This window comes from Epinephelus fuscoguttatus, linkage group LG10, assembly GCF_011397635.1.
Source record: "Epinephelus fuscoguttatus linkage group LG10, E.fuscoguttatus.final_Chr_v1".
NCBI classification, from domain to species: Eukaryota; Metazoa; Chordata; class Actinopteri; order Perciformes; family Serranidae; genus Epinephelus; species Epinephelus fuscoguttatus.
In genome coordinates, this window is record NC_064761.1 from 36,744,054 (window position 1) to 36,770,166 (window position 26,113).

Here is a 26,113-nt window from a genome sequence, read left to right on the forward strand (position 1 = left end):
AAGACTCCGTTAGCACAGCTAGTTCTGTTTACTGTCAGTGTGTTTATAGCAAGATAAGTGGCAGCTCAAGTGCCTCAGACCGATAAATGTGTATTTTCCAGAGTAATTATTAAAGGCTATGAACTACACATGCCTGTGTGTTGCTTCTTACTTTGATGCTTCACTTTGATCTCACCACACCTTCAGCACTATCTATAGATTACATTTTCCTCTGACTTCATGTAATGCATTTTTTATGAGTCCAAGCACCAAAGTCAGGTTATTTATTCTCTGTTGTGTGATGTTTTTTGATCATATGGAAAAATCCAACAACTCAAGTTCACAATTTTCTTTAGTTTCAAAATGAACACTTTTTACGTTGTAGGAGAAAATGAACGTACATTTAAATATGATACCCAGTGATTCTTATTTCTTCTGTTGTTTTGAGCAGTGCGCAGCAGCTCAGGCTGATGTGCTTTGATCTTTAGGCTGTCAGATAGTTAACTGCTGTTAACTACTGAAAAAGAGAATGTGATTCCAAGAATCTGGAGTATGTGGGAGGCAGTGGAGCCAAAAAGACCAACATAAGGTGTCTGTTAAGAGCGTAATAATTGGGAACAATTTCATTTTCAATCTATTAAACCACTTGTGAAAGAAGTATTTTGATCCTTTATGTATTGTACATTGTAAAATTAGTGAGCTACAAGTACAAATTCCACATGAAATATCACATATATCACGAGTCCGGTCGCCAGGAAAAAATGTTAGCATTGTACGTTTCGGCAAACGACGGATGCTCTCCATTTGTATGTTTCATATCTATCCTATCGGTGTTTCTAAAGTGGCATGGTACATGGCCTGACTTTGTCATCACAAGGTGGAGGGGTGGTGGATGGCGTGAAACCTTGGCGAGACAGCTGCCAAGTTGCAGACAGTTGTTCAAGACCAACAAACAACGAACTGTTTGTTTTCAGTGAGACATCAAAGCATTTCCAGCCGTGATTGTTCTGCTGAAAAAGTGCGTTTTTGTCAAGACATTGGCAGAATTTCCAGCTATGTGTAAATAATGGACGTAGCTACTCTGACATCACCCAGTGGTTTGAGGACTGCTATTTTCAAGCCTCAAATTTGGCATTTCGGTCATCTTGGTTTTTTTAAACCAGAAGTGACCGTATTTGGACGAGACACTGAAGCTGTGGGAAGTGAGGTGTGGATCTGACTCACAGACAGCCTCTCACTTAAGCAACTTTAGGCCTAGATTTGTCATCCCTGTGTTTCCTGTTTTATTTTGGTTACCATTGTGTCGTCTCGTTTCAGATCCCGTGTCCTGTCAAGTTTCCCTACTTACTAGTCTCGCTTGACCAGCCTCCCTTACTTCGGAATGGGAGTCTGGGGACATTCGTTTTTCGTTTTGTAATAGAAATGGGCGGGGTTATCCAGACCACGTGACGGTGTTGCCATAGGTACGGCACGTGTGTTGCATGTCACAGAGACATTGCAGCTCTGCAATATAGCTGAATCAAATTAAATAATATTCATTTTAATCTCTTCTTGCGATGCACTGAACACTTCCTTTTCTGTTGTACTACAGGGTGTAAGGCAAAGCTAATCAGCCGTTGGTCAAGGAAGTACAGAAGTACACGGATTTGGATCCAATCACATCACTGCTGCTGGGAGCCAGCACTAGTTCTATTACAACTTTCCTTATGGGAATGTCCACAGACAACAGAGTCAGCCAGCGTGCTGACGTCACCGGCGTCTGTGTAAGAGACTACCTACTTACTTGCGCCGCCCTAATGTCTTTCATCTGTGTCTCAATAGACCTTTTTAGATAGGAATTGTGCAAATTTGCAGAAAAGCCCAATCAGTCTTTTTTCAGCATTGGCAGTGTGAAAACAAAATCGGGGAGTGCAGCAAAATGCCGCCTACCTTTGTTTATACAGAATGCGCCTTTTTCGGGGCAATGGGGGGCGTGAGCAAGTAACAAAACATGTAGCTCAGCCTGTGGCGTAAACAGTGACGTACTCTGAGGGAAGCCGTGGCTGGTCAGTCCTTCGGCAATTCTCTCATAAGTTGGCCCGTCCTTCACCGTTCCCGTCATTTGACGGTTAATGGCCTTGCGAGGACAAGGCCTTGTCTCCCCAGTTGCTCATTTTTACAGTGTCTGTCAGGTTTGCGTTTTCCTCTTGCTACTAGCTGCTCATTCCTGCTATCAGCTGTTTCCTGTTAGTCCACCGCCAGTGGGTCGCATATGCGGCGTCATCAACAGCTCCTCCCACCAGTAATCAACAGCCCCTCCCGTGGCAGAAGGCCACCTCGTTCTTTTTAAACCAAAAAGGTTCCACCAATATGTCTACCCCTACGCGGAGGAAAATTGGGCACCTTGGATCAACTCGCCAATCCGGCTCTGTGTGTCTAAACGCTCGCAGGTTTGCGAGCAAAATGGCCCAACATTCGCTGAAAATCCGGCAATGTAAAAGGGGCTGAAGTGTTTCACCTGTGTCTCATTGTCTCCCTTGTCTGAGTTTATTTAGGTCCCTGTCTCCCCCTTGTTTGTTGCCAGATCGTCTTTACAGTTGTGAGAGTTTGAGCGTTTCCCTAGTGTTCCCTGTGTGTGTGTTTGTGACCATTTTTGCTTGTGACCTCCCTTTTTGCCTGTCGTTTTTGGATACTTTTTCCTGCGTGACTGACTACCTGTGTAGAAGCCCTGAACTTTCATCTGAGTGTGTGAGTCAGCTTAGTGAGACCATCTCCAGTTTGTGCTTGACAGGGGGTCTGTGGGGATTTACTCTGTTTTTGAGCCAGTCTCAAGTGGTCATTCAATGAACTGCAGTTTTTTGTACTACTGCATTGGCCTTATTTTTCAGCTTGGGAGGCGAACAGAACTGAACAGAAAGTAATATTGATCTATGCTCTCCTCAAAGCCAGGCTCTATTGACAAAAACATGACCCTTGAATTACGACGTCCAAAAAAACAATGCTAAAAAACCACAATAACAAATTTCTGTGAGCAAAAAGAAAGCAACTTAATCTAACTTTTCTTTTTTAATGGAGATTACTTCAAAGTAATTGTGGGAAGGGGACTAATTGAGTTGACAAGACTGTGGAGTCATGGTGACTCTGAAAATATTGAGAAAATATCCTCCCATAAATGCTGTTACTGCCTTTATTTATCCAAGAGGTCTTATGTGGGGTTGAATAAATGTAATTTGTCTCTTTTTGCTCTCTGCGTCTCTGCAAACAAATTCTCCTGCATTTGGAAACATTAGCTATGAAAGGTACAACAGGGTGAGCGTATAATTGGTGCGGCTCTAAAGGTAACTAAAAATGTACAAGCACAAAATGGATGATGCATTAGCAAATCAAAAATGTGATCTCATAGACACATAGGAGCTTAGCTACCATCCAGACAGGATTTAAGGTATATGAACACTTCACAAAAGTAAACCCCCAAGTCTATGCACCTGGTAAACAATTGCATTAGCATGATCAGGCGCCACCTCAGGATCCGGTACCTAGGTATCATTATACATCTTTGTAATTAGCACTAGCTAGAACATGCCAAGGTTGCTGAAATCCAAATTGACCCCAAAAATACTGAGGAAGTGACGTGAGTGTCCTCGCTGGTTACATAATGTAATTTAGGGAGTAGAGACAACAGTCCGATACAAGGACAGGCGGTGATGGTGCAAACAGGCTGATAATGTTGACAAGGTACATGCAGAGATGTTTAGGCAAGAGAAGAGACAAGAACAACATATACTGAGATCAAATAGGAACAGTGCCAAGGACAGGGTGATGTAAACTTCATGAGCGGACTGCCTGATGATTCAAACTCTGTAAGAGAACTGCAAAGAGCAGACACAGTCTCCTTTTCCTTGTTGATGGCAAAGTACAGCTAAAACAAGGTCATTTATAAAACGTATTTGTGCAGACACAGAGCACTCAGACACTGATTTTGCGAACGAGCTGGCTGGCTCTGCAGGATGCAGACAGCACTAGATGATCTCCTGTCGGGGAATGTCTGGTTTTAATGCTTCAGCGCAGTCAGAGATGATGGGATTGAAAATAGAAAGAAACTCGTAACCTGGGGAAAAAGACGAACCCATGAGAATGATAAAGTTAGGTGATCTTATAGTTAGGTTTAAAAAAAATCATGCAGCTCCAAAATTACAGACAAAAACAGATCAACTTACAGCTTCGTTCGACATTTGAAGGTGCACAAAGAGCAAATGAAGAAGTCAAGGCTAATATTAACATAGTTATGGACTGTTCTCAACTTATCAGAGGATGGGGGTGGCTGGGATATGACCTTTTTTTTTTTTTTACCTTCCTCTATTGGACATCCCCCTTTTTGCAGCACCCTCCCCCCCCTTATGGTAAACAGTAAATGGACTTGCACTTGTATAGTGCCTTTTAGTACTCCAACACAGTCAAATTCACCCATTCACACACTGGTGGCTGAGGCTACCATGCAAGTTGCCACCTGCTACACAGCTTTAACACACTCACACACCAGTGGAACAGCCAATATGAGCAAGGCATGGTTTATTATTTATAACAAACAGTCCCTTCGGAGTTTTTCATGTTCTCCCCATGTCAACTGGGTTTTCTCGGGGTACTCCAGCTTCCTCCCACAGTCCAAAGACATGCAGGTTAATTGGTGACTCTAAATTGGCCGCAGGTGAGAATGTGAGTGTGAATAATAAATAATAATACATTTTATTTATATAGCGCTCTTACAGCTCTCAAAGACGCTTTCCATTTAAACAAAGAAAAGAAGTACATACATATAAGTGCAAAGAGATAAACAGAAGACAAGGATGATATCCAACAACAAGGTGCAAAAGCATAGAGCAAAACATAGAAAAAAAGAAAAAAGGGGGGTACATGAGAAACAGAGAATGAAAAGCTAATGTTTAAAGGTTAAAAGCGGATTTGAAAATGTGGGTTTTAAGGAGTGATTTGAAGGTGGATGGATCTGGACAGTTACGGATGTGTATAGGGAGGGTGTTCCAGAGGGAGGGGGCGGCTATGGAGAAGGCTTTGTCGCCCCAGGTTCAGTGCTTGGTCCTGTGTGGAGGCGAGAGTAGGTTTTTGTCGGATGATCAAAGGTTGCGGGAGGGAGTGTGGTGGTGGAGCATATCCGTGAAGTAGGAGGGGGCCTGGCTGTGGAGGGCTTTGTGGGTGAGGAGGAAGAAGTTGATTCTGTATGGGACAGGGAGCCAGTGTAGGTTTTGCAGGACTGGGGTTATATGTTCACAAGAGCAGGTGTGGGTGAGGAGGCGGGCAGCAGAGTTCTGGATGTACTGAAGTTTGTTGAGGACTTTGGATGATGAGCCGTAGAGGATGCTGTTGCAGTAGTCGAGTCTTGAGGTGATGAAAGCATGGATGAGAGTTTCAGCGGCAGAGAAGGAGAGTAATGGATGGAGACGGGCAATATGTCTGAGGTGAAAGAAGGCAGTTTAGGTGAGACGGCTGATGTGATGTTCAAATGAGAGGTTATTGTCAAAGATGATACCAAGGTTACGGATGAATGGGGAGGGAGAGAGGGTGGTGTTGTCGATGCTGAGGGTGAAGTTTTGTGTTGATGTAGAGAGGGATTTTGGGCTGATGAGTATTATTTCAGATTTGTCACAGTTCAGTTTGAGGAAGTTGGTTTGCAGCCATGATTGGAGTTCAGTCAGACAGTTGGTGAGGGTAGAGCGGGTGGCCGGGGTGATGGATTTTGTGGAGATGTAGATTTGGATGTTGTCAGCGTAGCAGTGGAAATGGAGACGATGACGAAGAATGATAGAACCAAGGGGGAGTAAGTAGATGATGAAGAGGAGAGGACCAAGCACCGAGCCCTGAGGGACACCTTGAAGCAGGGGGACGGTGGAGGACGTGCAGTTGTTGACATGGATAAACTGATGTCTGTCAGTGAGGTATGATTTGAGCCAGGAGAGAGCAGAGCCAGTGATGTTGAAGGAGGTTTGTAGACGGGACAGCAGAGTGGTGTGGTTGGTCAAAGACAGCAGTGAGGTCAAGGAGGATGAATATGCTGAGGTGGCCAGAGTCGGCAGAGAGGAGGAGGTCGATTTTGAAATGGTTCATACGGTTCATGAGAGCGGAGGTGGGTCTTGATTTGGGAGGCGACAACATGTTCCAGAATTGAGGGGAATGGTTGTCTGTCTCGATTGTCTGGTGACCTGTCCAATGTGTAGCCTCCCATTTTGAAGTAGGGAGTCAAAGTTGAGGACTTGAGACTTGACTTTGGACTTGTCAGTCTTGACTTGTCAGTAAAGTAAAGAAAAATAAAATAAGAATATATTTTTGATGTGCATTACTTTGTGTTGATGTGATAAAGAAGACCTGCAGTTTGAACCATTTGTCATAACCATTCGACAAGACTTTAAAGAAAACACGAGGAAGATTTAATGTGGACATAAATGTTGCTGCATAACAGGAAACACCCGCATACGTGTTTCTATACCTCTGAAAATATACTCCGTATATTCAAACAGCTCCTCGTATGAACCACTTTATGAGCAGTTCTAGTGATGAACACTTGGTGGCGCTGATACCCGGATGAGCAACTGACATTTAAGAAGACGAAGAAGAAGCAGCATCAACAGTTGGTCCATGGAGACAAGGGACGCCTGGGCGGTTACTATGCAGAAATTAAGCACTGAAGGGCTGGAAGTTGGCAACATGTGGCCGTTTTATGTCGCCTAACTTATGTGAAACTGTATTAGGCTATGAAGAGTGTCGAAATGTATCTATTGAGCTCTTTAATTTCGAAGTGCATCGTTTGTAGTTAGCTAGCAAACATGGTTTTAGCCTTTAGCTAGCTGACGCTGCTGTCTCCAACACAGGATGAAACAGCCCAGGATTGTGTTAGCTGCTGTTAAAATGACATGTAAACATGTACCAGTATATATATATGGAAGTGTATTAAGTCATAGTTAACCAGGCAGCATTAGGAAGAGTCAGCTTAAAGATGTGGAAACGAGGCGGCGGTCGAAGCTCCGCTCTGGACCGAGCCCAGGCTCTGCTGTCCGCCAAGAGGAGCAGCAGAGGAGACGCTGAGTCTGAGCAGGAGTCCACAGCCAAAACACGGGGACACACAGTGAGTGGGAAACCTTAACAATGTCTCAGTGAACTGCGGTGTTATTCTGTGATGTTTTAACACCAGAAACTCTTTCCTCTCTTTCTTCTCAGGGTGCTGTTGGTGGGTCTGTGAAAACCAGACCTGCTTCCCCAGATCCACACTTGTTATTGTCAGATCTGAGTGAGCTGTCCTCGGTGAGCTCAGCGCCTGGGCATGGAGCAGCTGACCTCCTGGGCTCTGCCACTCCTGCTGCTGCAAAGACTCAGGGGAGAGAGGGAGATTCTACCAAGGTAAACAATTCCCTCCTGAGACCCAGCAATTCATATTTGTCCTCTGTAGGGAACATGACACTGCAGCCAGCCTTTATTTCAGACAGCATGCATGCAGTCCATTTAGGTCCTACTGTGCCTTTCAATACCCATACTACCATACTATTTAGTATGACAGAAAAAGATTTAGTATGCCCAAAATACCATGATGTTCTACTTCATCCGCGAAAAGATGAAAGGCAGCACATTAAAGTGACTAGTGACCTGTCAAATAGTAATAACAGGGATATTAAATGTTTAAGTGAATAAAATAATTTTAACGATTATCAACATCAAAAGGACATAACGTTTAGGTAACAATGCTAGAAAGTGCACAGCTTATGTTATTTTACTGTCGTGAATATAATCTGTTAGAATCTGCAATGTGTGCAGTTCTAACTTAAAAGTTTAAATGACATAGATGGCTAAGTAACAACAGCAGAGCTCTCCAGACAAATGGCATTTTGTTTGATCTCCAAGGTAACAGATACAAGAACAAGAGGGTCAAAGTGCAGCTGCAGTATCTATGAAAAGTAAAGAGAAAAAGTATTCAGAATGTACTGTGAAAAGCACATCCTCTTAGTGATGTAACATATGTGGGGGTGCAACTAGTCTCGCTCACCAGACCTTTCTCAAGAAAAGAAAGGTCTGGCTGAGCCGACTCTCACTTTAAGATTGGAGGAAAAAACGCCCGGCTGCTTGTATTTCTTTCAACCAATCACAATCGTTCTTGGCGGTGCCACAGCAACGGTGCGCTTGCAAAAATATTGCCGGGGGGAAACAGGTTTTGGTGTAACACGCCCACAAAAATATCGCCTACAGGACGCGAACCATGGCAGAAAAATAGCTACATCCCCGCAAGATCAAACACTGCAAAAGTTAGTAAAGAACGTGTTGAAAACTGCAACCGGAGGTGGTAGGGCGGGACTTCAGCGGCTGGCTCGTTCCGCCCAATGAGAGGCTGATCTTTGCAGCGAACTTCCACCCACTCAGACTAGGGTGCAACTAACAGAGCACATCCTCTGTCTTTCCAAAATGGGGTTAATTGTAGCACAGGTTTTATTATCAGATAAGGAGCTAAGTGATCAAGTTTATAATTTCTAGTCTTCTTAAGGATGGTTTTTTTTTTGGTTTATGAGAGTCTTAACTATATAATGTTAAGATGCTATAAGTATATGTGATTTTCAAGACTTGCTTCTACTCTTTGTCAACCATTTTCCATGCTTCAGGAAACAGAGCACAGAGTAATGCAGAAAAAGGGATAGATTTCAGGGATAGATTTTTTACCTTGTACACTCACACAATATGTTTCTTACATCCCAAGTTCTTAAATGATGGTGGCGAAAAAATTTAAACCTTTTTTCTCTCAGGATTCAGGAGGGTATTGCTCAGGACATAAATGAAATGAAACTTTAGCACTGAAACTCCCACACTTGGAGTCCAATATGACAACAGGCCTCCACTTTTTGCTTTCCTCTTCCAGGACCTCAGACCTCAGAGCTCGCTGGGTGGAGGAGGGAGCAGATTCTTAAAGAAAGTGCCACCACCTGCAGCTAGCAGCAGCCAGTCACCTGTCAGGAGGGGCCAAATGCAGCAGGACCCTGAACCCAGGTACAGCTCTGTGTATGTGAGATAAATAAATGTCATATTGTAATTTAGGGAGAGTATGTTTTTCTGTGTAGAGGCAACATTCTTAAACAAGGACAGGTGGCAAGATGGTGCATTCAGACTGATACTGTTGCATCTGCAGGGGTCATCCATATGTCCCCAAGCTCTGTATTGTCTTGATATAACACATATGACACACTGTTCAGAGCTACATCTTCTCAAAGTTTTCTGTTGCTCTTCTATTGATTTTTGTAGTCTAGATTGGTGAGGGAAAAACATTGCATATGTTGGATAATACAGGAACAATGCGCCTGAACCCAGATACGGTTCTGTTTGTGTAAGATTAAAAAAATGTTATATTGAGCACTAGATTGGGGGGAAAAACCTTTTCTACCACCAGATCCACTGATTTAACTCAAAATATGTCCAGACATATGTCCACCTCTGCTGCTGAAACTTAATTCTTGTGTTACTCTCTTTATTCATCCCTCTGCTCAGATATGTGACATCTTCCCAGCGAAGCTCCCAGACTGCTGCTCTGAGTAGACTGGCTCAAATTGAGAGCCGCATCCGCAGCCGCAAGCAGGTTCAGGAGCCAAAATCTGCTGAGAATCTAACCTCTGACTTGGGAATCTCACCACCACCAGTGGCCCAGTCCCTGGAGGCTCCTGTGCAACTCTCAGCGCAGTCCAGCAGTGACCGGAGCCTGAGGGGAAAACGTTTCCTCAAGAGCAAGACAGACGCAGCTGGTAACAATAGTAATACGTCTCTAGAAGGCAGAGATGTTAGTGCCAGGTCCAGGTCCAGAGCTGCTCATGTCATAGGTCCTTCAGCTGGTTTGGAGAAGAGGTCAGTGAGAGTAGTGAGAGGAGTGAGTCTGGAAAGTGATGAAGAGGATATGAGGAAACTGCTTAGAGACTCAATGGATTCATCAGACAACAGCTTCTTCATACCAGAGAGACCCTCCTCCACCAGAGCAGCAGACAAGGTACGAGGCTGTTGCTTTGCTTTCACTCCCTTTATTTTCAGCACAGTAAAGATGTAAAAATGTTTTTGTTTTTTTTTCAAACGATTTCTAATTTAGAAAAATAAGTAGAAGCAGTTTTTTTGTCAGTTCAAAACTTTCCTTTCTTCCAGATGTTGAGCAGAAGCAGTCACAGGGTCCACTCCTCACCTCTGCCCACTGCTGTCCTTCCCTCATCCTCCAACACAGCACCTCCTCGCTCCCCTGCCTCCCCTTCTCTCCGCGGCTCTCCTTTTCGATACACCGGTCAGGCTCAGGCCCACTTCAGCCCCTCTGTGCTCTCCCCAGCCTCGTCTCCTCCCCGTGCCTCCCCATCTCCTCCACGGAGGCTGAACTCCCCTCATCACAGGGTGGGGAGTCCACAGCGTTCACTCTCCTCCATGTCAGGCCGCAGTGAGGTCCATTCTCTGGAGGAGCTCTTCTCGGTTGGGCCTGGTTTTGAAGATCCCCACAGTGAGATGAGTTCAGTGAGCTCTGAAGGTGAGAGACGTTTGTCTAAATGTTTTAATGATTCACTGAGGTCAAAATACCCAGCCGATCATTTTGCAAGACAGGGAAAAACCATGTTGTTTTTGTTTCGTTAATCATGTTTTATTCTTCGCTCCTTATCTCATGCATCCTAGACGGACAACAAGGTACACAAATCATCCCTTAGTAGAGCCAGAATTGATACAGAATTACTGTAGCTGCTGTGCAGGGTGTCACCCGTCTATTAAACCTTTAGGAACCATTCTTGTGTTTCCATATAACTGTGTCATAGGATTTTAAAACAGCAGATTATCTAGTGTTTGGTCACCAGGTGCTTTTAATGTATTTTTGATATACATGAATAGAAGTTCTGCATTAGATAATGTGTTGAAAGTTCTGAGGATATACGCTATCATTTATAAAACTGTGATATGATCTGTTCCAGACTTCAAGATAAATGTGATGACATTAGACGACCTTGTTCCTGCTACTCTTGGATTTACTGAGGAAACTCCAGGAAAGGAGGTGAGCGATGACAGAATTTAATTAAGTAAAGTCAGAAATAAAATGTACGTAATATGTAATGCTATCTGTAGTATATTGCAATTATAAATTATATTGAAGCTAGTGAAGTTTAAAGATCCAGCGTGTACGATTTCAGGAGATGTGAATTGTTTCCTTTAGTGTAAAATCACCTGAAAATAAGAATTATTGTGCTTTTGTAAACTTAAATTGAGCCGTGTATACCTACAGCAGTTCTTTGTATACGGAGTGCGCCATGCTGCACCACCATACTTCTATGGTGGCCCAAAATGGACAAATCAAACACACTTAAATCACTGAGTCTGTGCTTTTTGAGGAAGAAACGTCTGCGGATAGTTCGGCTCCTGATAAAAAAAGTTCCTGAACATTGAAGGTATTCTAACTGAGAGAAGTTTCAGCTGGTTACAATCTGCATTTCTCACTGTTAGATGTCACCAAATCCTACACACTACTCCTTTCTTTAAAGGAAAATGTTATGAAATTTTCTCTATTATTTCTAACCATTATGAAAAAATCTTGCACACTAGAGAGAGCAACTCAAACAGTCAAAACCTGATTAATTTAAAACCTGCATTGCCTGTTTTTGGCCACTTGAGGGCAGTAAAAACAAGCTGTAAAAGCAACATTGAAACACTATTACCCTTTAAGTTGACATAGCAAATCACACAGTTGCTTAATTACACATCCAGCAGACACGGAGCAAAGTTAACATTCAGTTGGAGTAGTGTTTGTGTCAGCCTGACAAATTTATATCCAGTATTCACTCAAGGGCTTAAAGAAAGTAAAATTTCCGTATCTGAAATGTGTTTGCCTCCGAAGGACTCCTTATCCTGATGTGTTTGCTTACTTCCAGCTGCCTAAACGGAAAGAAGCAAAACCCAGTGCCCCTCTTCCTGGATCCCCTAGCAGACATCGCCAGGGGCTAGGTTTAAAGAAGATAAAGCAGAAAGAGGAGCCACAGCTGCAGCAGCAGGATGAGGACTCATTGGACTACCAAAGTGACTTTGAGAGTGAGAGCAGGACAGAGCCAGATTACAGTGCTAGCCAGGTGTCAGAGCACTTGCAGGGAGATGGAGATGAAGAGGAGGTGGTGTCAGAGGTCAGAGAGGAGGCTTTGGATTCAGACGCGTCCCGCAGTCGAAGGACAGAAGACGATTACTCGAGTACTTTCTCAGACACAAGTCGCTCCTGCACCTCACGGACGTTGGATCGCAGTCAAACAGCCAGCAGAAGCAGGGACTCCAGATCATATGTGTCAAATGACAGCAGGACCTCTCGCCAGTCAAGGAGGGGTGCTTCAGCTAGGAAGGATTTAAAAGAGGCAGCGGTACAGACGCAGCCTGATCCACTAGCTTACACACGGCCCACAGGTTTGTCTGACATACATGGCATGTGTGTGTATATTTAAAGGCATAGGTAAACTTTTTTGAAGTGGGGTTGTCGGAGGTTCTTATCCATAGTCAGTGTCTTAACTTCAGTAGATGTCAGTTGGCATGTCACAATGTGGAGAGGATCTACCATGAATATAACAACTTGTGAACGCACCTTGGAAGAGCCCAGACTGCGTCTCACAGGACTCTTGTGCCCAGTGTTGATCCATTTTCTGACACGGCCAGTTGGAGTTGATTTGCCACATCTTTTAACTCTGGCAGCAGCACGCACCAGTGACCGCGACTCCGCCAGTGTACCGATCCGTTTTACTTCACACGAGCTTCTGTGATATTGTCGTAATTCTGTTCTGCTAGAGCGACATACAGCCAGCAAATCATCTGTGCTTTTAACAGGTCCAGTGGGCTCCTCCTGAGTTAGAGTATAGTCAGGGTTCGTCTCGAGGGCCGTTTCCCCATTTGATCCGCCAAAACAAGTTCACCTTTGCCAAACGACTGTGATCGGTTCAAGAAAAAAACAAGTCAGCATTTTCCCCCGATAGCAGTAAGATAATCAGTGATTCCAGAGTTTTCTCTAGCACTGACGCAGGTCTGGCTACACAAGACTATCAATACGTGAACTATAGATCAGTACCTCACACAGCCCTGCTTCAGATGTGGTGGGGCAACCAATCATCACCACCATATTATTTCCTCACAGCATTCATCAAGTTAACAGGATTAATGTGACACATGGACAGTAGAGGTGTTGCATACTGAGCTGCAGTGTTTCTGTTTGCCCCCTGTAGGTATGGCTACTTTGGGTCCTGCAGTGGGCATGACTTACATGGATCCCACCCCGATGGTTGCTCACACTCTCAGTGCAGAAAAGGTGGAAGGTAATTAAACAGGACACAATGCAACAGCAGTACACCTGGACCTGAATCCAGACAGTCACTAAAATGGACAGTGACAGGGTTTGTACAAGGGTGATGCAGAATTTCAAGTGAGTCACACTCCTTTTAAATAAGGTGCTGTTGCTCCATCTACAGGTGAAATGCTGTTGAAGTTTGTAGGATTACTTTGAGTTGATTCAGAGTATGCCTTTAAAAACTTTATAAACAAAGTAAAAAAAAAAAAAAAACTCAAGAAATAAGAAATAGATTAATGATATAGACTAGTTTTGGGGAGCTTGTCCAAATACTTTACCTGTACAACCGAATGAATGGAAGGGAATTAAAGATAACATGGAACAGCACTTTGTGAAAGTGTCTTTACTGTCAGCTATCATCACATATCTATCAACTGTCAGACAACATTAATCTGTAAAAGTAGGTTTTGAGACGAGATTTAAAGACGTGAACAGAGTCAGCTGAGTCAGTAGAGCTCAGTGGGAGGCTCTTCCGAAGCTGAGGAGCCAGAACCAAAAAGGCTCGATCGCCTTTTGTTTTTAACCCTGGACTCTGGAACAGGTAAATGACCCAGACTAGCAGACCTGAGGGGCCTGCTTGGACAGTACTGCATGAGAAGCTCAGTTATATACTCCAGTGACAGATCATTGAGAGCCTTGTATGTCATTAAAAGCACTTAAAATGGATTCTAAAAGAGACAGGAAGCTAATGCAGGGAAGCCAAAATAGGTGTGATGTGTGAAGATTGTTTCGTTGTTAAATTTGAACCATTAAGAGCTGATGTGTAGCTCGATTGTTTAGGCAGGTGAAGAAGGCTTTACAGTAATCAAGGCGGGTGATATACATGCTTGGCACACGGGAGAAGTCGCAGCTCTGTTCCTTCACCACTAGATGCCACTGATTCACCAACCAACCATCTAGTTCTGTTATATTGGAGAGAAGGCAGATATCTCCAACATCGAGATGTTCCTTTAGAAGTTTGATATTTTGCTGTTGTGTTCAAGTATTTATCGAATCAGCTATAAAAGCTGGTGTGGACTATTACTTCTTTCCATCTCACATCAGTGGTAACAATAGTGGGTCCGTCACAAGTAAGACCACATTTGCTGAAGCCATGGTGCTGATGATGTAGTTTTTATGTTTGTTTGTGTCTCTTGTCTCTCCCTCAGCTCTCAGCACCTTCAACCCAGCTGCATTCGCCCTCAATGAAATGTTCAAACAGCAGCTCGCCATGATAAGGCAGTTCATCGACAGCAACCGACACCTTCACTCCAGCCTGGTGCAGAGCCTGGGGCCACCAAACTACAGGTACACCACACTGGAGGACACCAAGGAGGTAAAGCATACTCACGCATACAGTTATGTACGAGTACAAAGTTGTGGATGATCCTGATTGTTCGCTTGTTCTGCAAAGCTTGGCAAAACAAGAGAAATAATTTTAATCGCTGTTCCAAATTGGTTGAATATTCAATTTGTGAAAGAACTCTGATATTTTCTCAATATATTTATCTTTAATCACAATGAGACCTTTACTGCCCACAGCTTTCCCGCATTCACTGATATGTCTTCATTCTCTCCACAGCACATTCACAAGCATAGATGTCCCAAACTGACAGTGGAGGAGGCCTTAGAGGAAGTGCTGCAGGAGATGAGAGACAACCATCATATCTGACCACTGGTACTCAGTGTCTGGATCACTGAAGGGATTTGCCATGTCTTTCTCAGTAAATAAGTTTTATACATAATTAAATTACATTTTTCTACTATGAGAGGAATTACAGTATTTCTTGTTAATCAAATGAGAACATGCCATGAAGAGTGGATGCTTTCATTAAAGTGCTATCGTGTCATAGAGTTTTTAATTTGTGTCAAAGGGCCCAGACACACCAAGACGACAGCTGGCCGTCAGTCAACATCAGGCCACCAGTGAGCGCCTGTCACCCTAGTTTTTGCTGTGTCCCACAGTTGGCACTAGTCGGCCCTTGTCAGCTCTTTCGGCTGTTTTGGCACACTGAATCAGAGACATCAGAGAACGTACATGGTAGTTAACCGTTGGCTGTAGTCTCTGGTTTGGTGTGTCTGGGCCTAAAGTTAAAATCATGCAGTGTGTACTCTGTGTATGAGATGGATGATTTTGTAAAGTCAGTGTGTGATTTGAATGAGATGGCCTCTGTCCTCCTCTTTTAATGCACAAGTTAAATAAATCCTTAAAGAGGAAAATCTGTGTTTAAAAATATGTCGACACACACAATTCTAAAAGAATAATTATCTGTCAACAACTACAGACATTTTTGAACATATTAATATCTTGGATATTATAAATTTACCAGAGGAACTCACAAGATGTGTACCTGAGTGTGACAACATTTAAAGGAACTCATCAGTTTTGGAACAGCATAATACAGGAATTAAAATGTTGGAAGTAAACCTCACCATCTGTATTACAATATTTAACACACTGCATTTCACGCCAGATAGAAGTTTAAAGAGGATGAAAATGACTTAAGTATTAATAAAAAAATTGTATAAATAAATACAAGAATAAATAAAGAAATGCTAAAATAAAAAGAATAAATAATACATAATTGTTGAAATAAATATATAAATAAATAAAAGTTGATGATTAAACAGGACATAAAGAAATGTAATACATTTCTATATTTTTGAAAAATTACATTATTTTATTATTGTATTTCCATCTGTATGTTAATGGATTATGTTTTCCTGACATCAGCATTTATTTATGTATTTATTTCAGCATTTGTTTAGTTATTCCTGTATTTATTTATACATTAATTTGACATATTACATTTTTCAACATTTATTAAATAAACAGCTGTTTAAATAAAAATGCCTGCAAGTGAAGTAACAAAATGTTTATTTAAAAAATAACACGTACAGTATGTATACAGTCATACCAGATTTTGCAATCTCCATCACCAACAGTAACTTTAAATGTTCTAATGATAAGTGCAACATTGGACATAATCTAAAGACAAACAATGTCAGGATCCAGGAACATTTATTAGTGATGTGGGGGGCAGGCGGGGGGGGGGGGGTGTGGCATTTTTGGGGTTGTTGAAGGCACAAATTCAGGTTGCAGTGTGAGCTGTCAGTAGGGGTCGTTGAAAGGGTAGTGAGGATGTCCTGCATCCCTAGGAACACGTTTTCCTTCCACCTGCGACATCCAAACCAAAGTTAATACATTTACCTGACAGTTTTTAAAAGCCAGACTGCTGCATTTCCATTAGCAGTGTTTTCCAAAAGTGCATACAGTGTCCACTTATGGAAAACTATGCATTACACACTTTTGCTTTTTACCAAACTGCTCGAGAACGGCTCATGAAGTGTAAGTTGTTCAGGGCTGACACTGATATTTTGTCATTTAAGTTGTAACCGCTGCCAATATCCTGGCCATTTAAATTTAGTTCTCAGTTCACTTAGTAGACCAGAGTGATAAAATATAATCTCATCAACACCAGCCATGAGAGATACATATATATATATATATATATATATATATATATAGATATATAGATATATAGATATCTATATATCTATAGATATATATATATATAAAGCCCACTTACTTCGATCATTGGTACAATGTAGCGCCAGCCTTTGTTCAGGGCTGTAATATTCTTCATCTCCTCAGCTTCAAGGGTGAACTCAAACACCTGACAACACACAAAACGTTAAATAAATATAATCCACACCTTCATAGAATTTTCAGCACAATTAGCTTTTAAGTAATTGCAGGCAAAAACTGAACCTCAGAAAATCTCATCAAGAAGCCCATCTTAAAAAAGGAAATGAACTGCTTGGAATCAAATTTGACTCTACCTGAATGTTCTCTTTGATTCGGGACTCTGTCACACTCTTGGGGATTGTTACCACTCCTCGTTGAGTCTGCCACCTGCAAATACAGCAAACTTTAGATGTATGATCACTGGGGAGTTCCTTGACTTTACCTACTAGTGCTTATTTTAGCCCTGTTAGTACAGATCACTAGAATCATGATGTAAGTACCATGATACTGTCACATCGGGTGGCCTCTGGTTATTCCCACCTCTACAAATCATGTTAACAATGTGCAGACAACTGAAAGTAATGTGCACCTCCAACACTAACAGCACTCTTTGGGAAATAACTAGTTGCAAAGTTCATATGATTTCTGGTTATTAGACTACAACATGTAAGTGGGGTGTCTGCAGGTATCAGACAGTTAAATTTAATGCTTTTTAAACCCTTTCAAGACACCTTTTAACCTTATTTAGGACTGATTTTTGGACAAATCATGTTTTACTGATTAAAGCATTTCAGGTAAGTAGTACATAGATATGTGGTCTTTTGCAGACATAGGTGTAATGTAGGAATATGGTTATTAGAGTGAGTTGAGTTAATCTACATTTTGCCAACAGGTAAGTGTAAGTATGAAGTAAAATGACAGTATTACATATATATATATATATATATATATTTTTTTTTTTTTTTTTTTTAAAGATTTGTAACATTACAAATGTGAGCTTTTACAAAAGAGTTTCAGTCATTTTCACAAAAAAATTAAAAGATGTGTAAATGAAACAAGATGAAATATTTGAAGCAGTTAAGTTTAAGTTTATTTCCTTTATTAATCCCCCTGAGGGGAAATTCAATGTTTTCACTCTTGCTTGTCAATTACACACAGGTCCGAAAGACACACAGGCACAAACTGGACCTATACATGCACAAATTGGAGAGATGTCAGAGTGAGGGGGCTGCCCTTGGTGAGGCGCCCCGAGCGGGTTCGGTGCCTTACTCAAGGGCACCTCGGCAGTGCCCAGGAGGTGAACTGGCACCTCTCCAGCCACCAGTCCACGCTCCATATTTTGGTCCGGACGGGGACTTGAACAGCGACCCTCCGGTTCCCAACCCAAGTCCCTATGGACTGAGCTACTGCCGCTACTGAGCTCACAAATTCAAGTTTAAGACTATTTAATGACTTTTAAAGCCTGCACCTTTGTACTAGTCATTTAGAACTAAAGCTTCTTGGATGAGAGGCAAAACGTCTTCTAGATACGCAAGCAAGTCCAGTTGTCTATGATATAGCACCTACAAGACTCTTAATGTGAGCGAACATCATCATTAAGTCTGGTTGCACTTAAATAAGGTTTGGGAATTAAATCATTTTGTGTGGCCACAAGAAAATTATTGTTAGTAATCTATATGGAGATGACTGTGGTGCATCATCAGTAGCTGTAGCCACTTGCAAATGTGGACATTTTTGACTTGATTTTATTTTAATCTAGGGATGAATTACAGTGACACATCAGTCACTTGTGGTTACGTCATTAGCAAGAGAGGCTTAATTCAGCTGCTCAGAATGTACAGGCTCACACATGGACAATATGCTGACCTCAGGGAAGTTATAGATTTCATCATGCACCTGCTGGAAAGATGTTGAAGACCAAAACTAACTCCTAAGCCTTGCATCATTCCCGGAGACTGAATATAGGCAGTACATTGCTGGAGGACCTGAATATATTTGTCCCATAGATTCTTATGTTAAGTTAAAATCATATCATATACCAGTGGTTGCATAGGTCGCATCTCTCGAAAAATCCTATGACTTGAAAGCGGCAGACACACACATCACGGATGAAATGAATTTACAATAAAATCTTTCTTTTTCAAACTTTTGTCACTCATATGTTTGGGATTTTGGGATTTGGGCTGTTTCATATTGTGTAATTACCTTTATCCACTGCATAAAAAACAACATCACTCCAAAACTGACAACCATGCCACCACATTGGGAATTTAAATCATCTCGTTGCCATGCAATAACAAAGTTGTGGCCATGGAATAGGATCTCATTTATTTGCAACCATGCAAAAAAAAAGTTTCTTTAATGTTACCTGGCAGGCTCCTTAGATAATAATAATAATAATAATATACTGTAGTGTATGCCATTATTGTGTTTACAGCTTGTTGCATGGCCCCCAGTGGCCATATTAATAATTGCAAGTTTACCTATTGATTAATTTTGCATTTCTGATTTCACAGCACCACTTTATTACAATGAGGGGGTTTACATTTGCTTTAAAAATTAAACTTGCTCACAGGAATTCAATCTAATCAATTAAGTGAAGAGTAAACTCACCTCAGGATAATCTGAGCAGGGGACTTTTTATATTTCTCTGCGAGGGTGGCCAGCACAGGCTCCTCAAGCAGAACAGGCTCATCTGGATGTTTCCAGGCCCGGTCAGGAGAACCCAGAGGGCTGTAGGCTGTCATCACCAGGCCACGGTCCCGACAGTGGGCCAGCAGCTCTACCTGGGCCAGGTAGGGGTGGCTCTCTACCTGCCCAACAAAAACACAGAGATACCAGTGTCATCTGTGGCTTCAGGAAACACCAAACTTGAGACATGCTACATAGGTGTTGACATTTAACACTCTGTACCTGTAGGACAGTGGGTTTGATGCTTGCGACTGAGAGGATGTCATCTATCTGCCTGCTGTTGAAGTTGGACAAGCCAATGGATCTGACGAGGCCCTTTTCCACCAGCTTCTCCATGGCAGCCCAGGTCAGCTTGTAGTCAATGTCGTCATACAGCAAGTTGCCGTCCTCGTTTCTGGGGAAAGGAACGTCTCCTTTTCTAGGAGATACAAAGCAAAGACCACGTTTAAAAGAAAAGCAACCAAAAACAGATTGAAGTGGAAAATAAGTTTAACTGTAGTCTTCAAATTCCATCTCAAGATAACAAGTTAACCATCCTATTATCTTGGGATATGAAGTTAATGAGCTCGTTACGTAAAGACAAAAGGTGGTTTCCTCAGGATAACAAGTTAATCATGTCATCATTAGAGTTTAGTGGAGGGTGAGCTCACTGGAAGGCGTAGGGCCAGTGGATGAGGTAGAGGTCCAGGTACTCCAGCTTCAGATCCTTCAGGGTCTTCTGGAGAGCCGGCTCCACGTCCTCTTGGTGATGTCGGTTGTTCCACAGCTTGGATGTAATGAACACGTCCTCTCGTCTCAGGGCCTGGTGCACAGAAAACAAGTCAAAAACAGTTTGGTCAACCGCGATGGACGTATTTTTGTTATTTTAGGTTACAGAACACAAAACATTCTTCTAATGCAGTCTGGTGAAGCTGTTTTACCTTGCCAGGGCCGAGTGTCTCCTGTAGGGCTTCTCCAATCTCAACCTCATTGGCATAGATGGATGCACAATCAATGTGGCGATACCCAGCCTCCAAGGCCCAAATGACTGCTTGTTTCACCTGTGAGAGTGGGAAAATATGGCAACTGATTATTGGCAAACGGAAACTAAAGCAGCAGTAAATCAATTTTTGCCCTTTTGCGGGCATTGGAATGTGCAACACTGACATATTACTTTATGAAGTTAAAATGGCAAACTTGTTTGTAATTATTCATTAAGCCATTCATTTTCCAGGGCTGGAGCCTACCCCAGCTGACACTGGGCAAGAGGTGGGGTGAACCCTGGACAGGTCATCAGACGTAGAAACAGACAAGCATTCACACTCACATTCACACCTATGGCCTATTAAGAATGACAAATTAACCTGCATGTCTTTGGACTGTGGGAGGAAGCTGGAGTACCCAGAGAAAACCCACGCTGACACAGGGAGAACATGCAAACTCTGCACAGAAGGGCTCCCCCACCCTGGAGTAGTTGCCTATATAAACCTTCACGTATAAGGAGCAACATTAACAGTCAGAACATTGACATGCAGCTTGAGAAAGTCTAATTATTGGCTTCCCAGCAAGCAATAGTCGTGATTTAAACGTATTGGCTATATTTAGCTCCGATTTAGTCTAGCAACATGTAACCCAAATCTAGCCGATTTAATTTTGAAACTGATTAAATGTAATTTTCACCATTGCAGATACCATGCGGTATGATATTCAATCACGTATGGAGAGTCAACAGTAATTAAAATATGTTTATCTACATTTTTTGGACATGGTCTCTACATAGCCGTATAATTGATGACGTCTACACTTTGGCTATGGTTAGACGTCTACCAAATTTTCACTGACAGCCCAAATTCAGCCGTGATTTAGCCTAGACGTCAGGTCTTCATGTAAACGGCTATTATTTTTTTTAAACCAAAAAATGCTTGCTGGGTTAGTCCGACTGAAACTGGACTATCCGTAGCTCGACTAACACACCGAGATAATTTGATTGAAAATCGAACTATTGCTGCATGTATCCACTTAGTCTGACTGCAGTCGTAGCAGCACATCAGTATATAGCAGTGCAGTAACTCCTGGAAAAACAAATAAACAAACACCATGGCAACCGAGAAGCAGAAGACGCACTTCTGGATGGACAAGGAAACTACATTAATGCTCCGCCATCTTCATTCCTCGTTAGCTTCCTCTTCGGGTGAACCGAGCTAGTTCAATACGCACTATATTAAAAAAGACTCAGCGTGGCCTGTCGAGGTGGAGTCAGACGTACTTGGTCAGAAATTCAATTTTCTCTTCTGCATGTATACTAAGACAAGACGAGAAGTCCGACTTGACTGATTAGCCGAACTATGAGCTTAGCTCGACTACTGCGTGCATGTAAACAAACTGTCTTTGAGTCATGTGTCTGTCCATCTCACAACAGTAAGTCTAATATTTACTCTCCCTTCAACTCTGTTTTTGGTCTCCACCAACCCTTGTGTCTCTTTAACTACTAAATGCTCAACCATGTTCACCAACTAGTTGCTTACTTTGTCAACTTTTGGTGCTATGCAGGTAGCAATTGTTACACGCTTTACGCCCTATTGGTAATGATGTGCATTGCATAAGCTTTTTAATGACTGACTCAGGTGAAGCTGCTTGGCCTGATTGAGAGGGGAAAATCTGCTCACTCTGTCTTTCATCTTCCAGCCCCGACAACAGCAGCATGGCGGTGACCAATATGATTCGGATTTTTGTCTATGTGTCATAAGTCTCTGTTTTTTGGTGGGTCCGGTAGTCCTACTTTTGTGGTAACATGTCTGTTAGCTTTAGTTTTTTTGATGGCATATATTAGAGGGAAGAGCCTCTTACTGGGTTGGTCTGTAGCTATTTCCCATCTTCCATCTTTCCTTAAAACCAAAACAGTGAGTTAAAAGAGGCTATAATGCTCTGAGTCTAATGATAATTCTCTGTGGTTTCATCACTATGAGCAACACTTCTCATTGTAAATATAAAAATATTGACTTGTGCAACTACAGCGTATGAAATTACAGACAGATCAAGGATGACGGGAACTGGCAGAGACAGAGACCAGCTGCATTATGACATGCATCTGTAAGACAGAAATCATGATAACACGCCTGTTTTTCTCTACAAGAGCATATAATTGCAGCCTGTACCTTTCCTGGCTCACTCTTCCACGTCCCCAGTCCGAGGAGGGGCATCTTCCGGCCCGTGTTGAGAACTGCAAAGTCATTCATGCCTCTCAGAAGCACCTAGAAAGGGACAAGGAGAGCATGATTCAGTCAGTGAGGGGAGCTGCTTGGCTTACTCAGATGTTTAAAGCTGCAGTAACAAAGATTTATGTAGAAATACGCCCCTCTTGTAAGCCTCTGGGGTTGTCACAATACCAGAATTTTAAACTTCAATACAACACTAGTATAAAAAACAGTACTAATACCTCTTTATATTACTGCAAAAATAAAGTCATTGGCACACAACCTGCAAACACTGCTAAAAAGTCACAGAACACACACATCCAGTGACATGGTGGATTACTTGCGGGAGAGAATATCATAACAGCCACAGGTTCAGGACCAGATGATTTATTCCTTGTTGTTTCATTTATTGTTTCTTTGTTTACACATCGAAAAATTTACAAAAACCTACAATACATTATTTGCTAAGGAATGTGAAGGACCTAAAAACCCTCTAGGACCTTGAAAGGTGGCATTCTTCCAGCAGAATATTATAGGAAATAATCACAGACAACAACGCATCCCTGAAACGCCCATCTGCATTTGTGCAGGGTGTAACACCTAAGTGCAACAAGCAAAGACAGGCAAAGGCTGCCATGTGTAACAATTGGGGAGTAACTGGCTTTAAAGTAAATACATCACCAGGAAGAAAAGTTTCATATGAGCAGTTTGTCAGGCTCAACTGCACTGACACATGAACTGAATAATTATAAGGACGACTGTGCCACAACAAAAAAAAATACAGTACTGCAAGTTGACTGTTTGAGTGGGGGTAAATGGAAATGAATCAGTGAGGGAAATAAAAGACGAGGTTCAATTATTCAATATAACATAAAGGTGCTACGCAAACACTACCCCAGCATCAAGCTGCAGCTAAATTAAAAGTTTCAAAGAGGCAAGGCAGTGCCCGCTCGGGAGATCTCCCCAAACCACTTTCATTGTAAACAAGACCAGGCACGCCTGCATAGATCACAGCATCTTAATAACACAGGTACATCAAGCTAATGTTCCGGTAAAGCGAACAAAACAACACGAGGATATAGATATAAAGCAACAAAATACTGAATTACTGTTAGCGAATTGTCACCTTATTGAGAGGGTGTCCACTCCCAAGGCACTTCTTTTAAGACACAGTGATGAAGCATTGGCCAAAGAAAAAACTCCATATCCGGATGAATCAATGTTTAAAATGCACAGCTACAAATGAAAGAGTTCATGTCGGGAGACAGCTGCACGATATCTGTCACGCAGCTGTAACGACAACATCAAACTGTCTACATGTGGAGGAAATATTAAAGATTGGAGAGGTTTTACTCCACAAGTCCAACTCTGTTCTGCTTCACAGCTGTTGGAAAAGGGATTTATTCTTTTACAGAACAATGAGCCAAAACAAGCTCTGCCAGGCCTGACTGTCCAAAGAAGAGGAAGTGGAGTGCTGCTGACTTGCATTTCCCTCCAAAGTCACCAGACTGAACTTTATCACCTCACAGCACACACTCTTGAATGCTCTAAAATGAGGTGGAATAATCCATTTGATTAAATAAAGATGAGACATCAATCACTGCAGATGGTAACAAGAGAAAACACTCAAAAGTTTTTCTATACCCCAGAACTATAAGAAGTAATGTTTTCACAGCTTCAGCAGCCACATTAAGAGAAGAAGTAAAACTGATTTCATCACTGAAAACAAAAAGCAAGAACGTGGGGTCTCATGTCCAGAAAAGATTTAGAGAAAATCATTTATGCCTTCATCTCAGCGGGTTGGACTAATGTAATGATCTTGTTTACTGTCCCAAAAAGACCATTAGACAACTTCATATTTAACAGCTGCTTGCTCCCCCTCATCATTAAATGTCTACAAGTTGTAATAAGCTAAAATATTCAGTAATTCCCCAGAAGAAAAGCAAAGTTTAGAGTGAAGTCTATTGATTCATGTCTTATTTGTGTGCTCTTTTACCGCCTTTGCTGAAAAAACAAACAATAAAATCAATCAGTTTTTGTCTTCTTTGTGCAGCACTTTGCATCAAGCATTTTAATTGGCTGTTAAACACTACAAGAAACAGTCGTGTCACCGCTAAAATACGACATCAAATGTCTCTCTCTGTCACAGTTTAGGCAATGAAAGTCAATCTGCACATCACTTAGTTTACCTCGTCTAATATAGAATCCCCATCCTGCTTACACACACAATGCATGCCTAAATTAAGTTTTATATGAATGAGAACTGAAATGGTGTAAAGCACCAGCTGCTTAAAAATATATTTTCCTGGATCTTGTCAAAATCCATCCTGGTGTGTCAGCTGATATCCTGGAAAGTCACGCGCCTCACCTCAGTTATTGTCCTCTCTCTAAGCAGCTGTTTTAAATCTCACGACGACAAGACGTAGTCAATTTGCAAAACAATGACGCCTGCATTAATATGCAGCAGTTAGTTTCACTATTACACTGACACTTCATCTTTTATTATATACTTTTACTTACTGTTTTACAGCTGTTTACACTTCTGTGAGTGTTTGAGTGCTGTTCATGTGCGATCACTGTCTCATTATCTAACTTAAACTTCCATTTAATGTTTGGCTCCTAATTGTTTTTACTTGTGTAATTTTTTTTTATTTTTAAACCATTTTTTTTACTAGCATTGTTAGAGGAAGCCTGAGATTTTACATTTCTCTGTAATGTCACTGTTGTGCATAACGTTGTAATAAATCAACTTGCACTAGCAAACGTTAGCAAGCAATAGGTGATGCAATATGCAAAAATTATATATTATTAACTTTACACAATTTATTAGGACATAGTCAGTGAGTGTATGGTCACTCGGTGGTCACTGTGACATCTATTCTTGAGCTATAAAACAAAAAAAACCCAGCACATTAACGTCAAGTCACCTCGTCAGAACAGCAGCTAACGTTAGCTAGCTTTAGCATCTCCTGATAAAGACTTGAGAGAGAGCCAACTGTCCGCTTTTTATTCGACACCACAGGTTCGCCATTTGCAGATAAATTAACTCACTCACCCGCTTCCCGGTGTGAAAACACAAACGACGCAACACCTGCTTTAGGAGCTGACATTTCAATGACTGCATGATCGCTTCAGCTCAGCTCAGATATTACATAACATTAAGCTAACGTTAGTCAGCAGCGGCTCTTCAGTTTTCAGTTTAAGTCGACGACTTACTGTTTCAAGATTTTAAAACCTGCGGCTTCAAACGGGGACCTCTTCTTGTAGTCCTCCTGGATAGGAAACGTAGGCAGGAGTGGGGGTTTTTTCTGCCAAATGTTCAAAAACACCACCTCATTTTGGTGACATTTCCTTTTCCGGGATGATGATTCCCCACTTCCGGTAAAAATATATGGCAGCCCTAATGAAGAGACACCAGAC

The 26,113-nt window shown here is 41.9% G+C and overlaps 2 protein-coding genes across 3 annotated transcripts; one reads left to right on the forward strand and one right to left on the reverse strand.

Moving 5' to 3' along the window:
* Positions 1-6,580: 6,580 nt before the first annotated feature.
* On the forward strand, positions 6,581-15,782 carry lg10h19orf44 (linkage group 10 C19orf44 homolog). The gene is made up of 10 exons (XM_049587016.1): positions 6,581-7,090; positions 7,183-7,362; positions 8,864-8,991; positions 9,487-9,976; positions 10,126-10,492; positions 10,926-11,005; positions 11,877-12,393; positions 13,200-13,289; positions 14,470-14,636; positions 14,883-15,782. The coding sequence occupies exons 1-10, from the start codon at positions 6,962-6,964 to the stop codon at positions 14,970-14,972; spliced, it is 2,238 nt and encodes a 745-aa protein (XP_049442973.1). The 5' UTR covers positions 6,581-6,961; the 3' UTR covers positions 14,973-15,782.
* Positions 15,783-16,161: 379 nt separating this feature from the next.
* Positions 16,162-26,065, reverse strand: akr1a1b (aldo-keto reductase family 1, member A1b (aldehyde reductase)). Of its 2 annotated transcripts, none has more exons than XM_049587046.1 (9): positions 25,910-26,065; positions 22,655-22,750; positions 20,441-20,560; positions 20,171-20,322; positions 19,743-19,938; positions 19,443-19,642; positions 17,144-17,216; positions 16,891-16,977; positions 16,162-16,478 (listed from the first exon to the last, which is right to left on the reverse strand). In XM_049587046.1, the coding sequence occupies exons 2-9, from the start codon at positions 22,733-22,735 to the stop codon at positions 16,413-16,415; spliced, it is 975 nt and encodes a 324-aa protein (XP_049443003.1). In that variant the 5' UTR covers positions 22,736-22,750; positions 25,910-26,065; the 3' UTR covers positions 16,162-16,412. The 2 variants fall into 2 exon arrangements, with proteins under 2 accessions (XP_049443003.1, XP_049443002.1); XM_049587045.1 differs by lacking the exon at positions 25,910-26,065 and adding an exon at positions 25,749-25,884.
* Between the last annotated feature and the right edge of the window lie 48 nt (positions 26,066-26,113).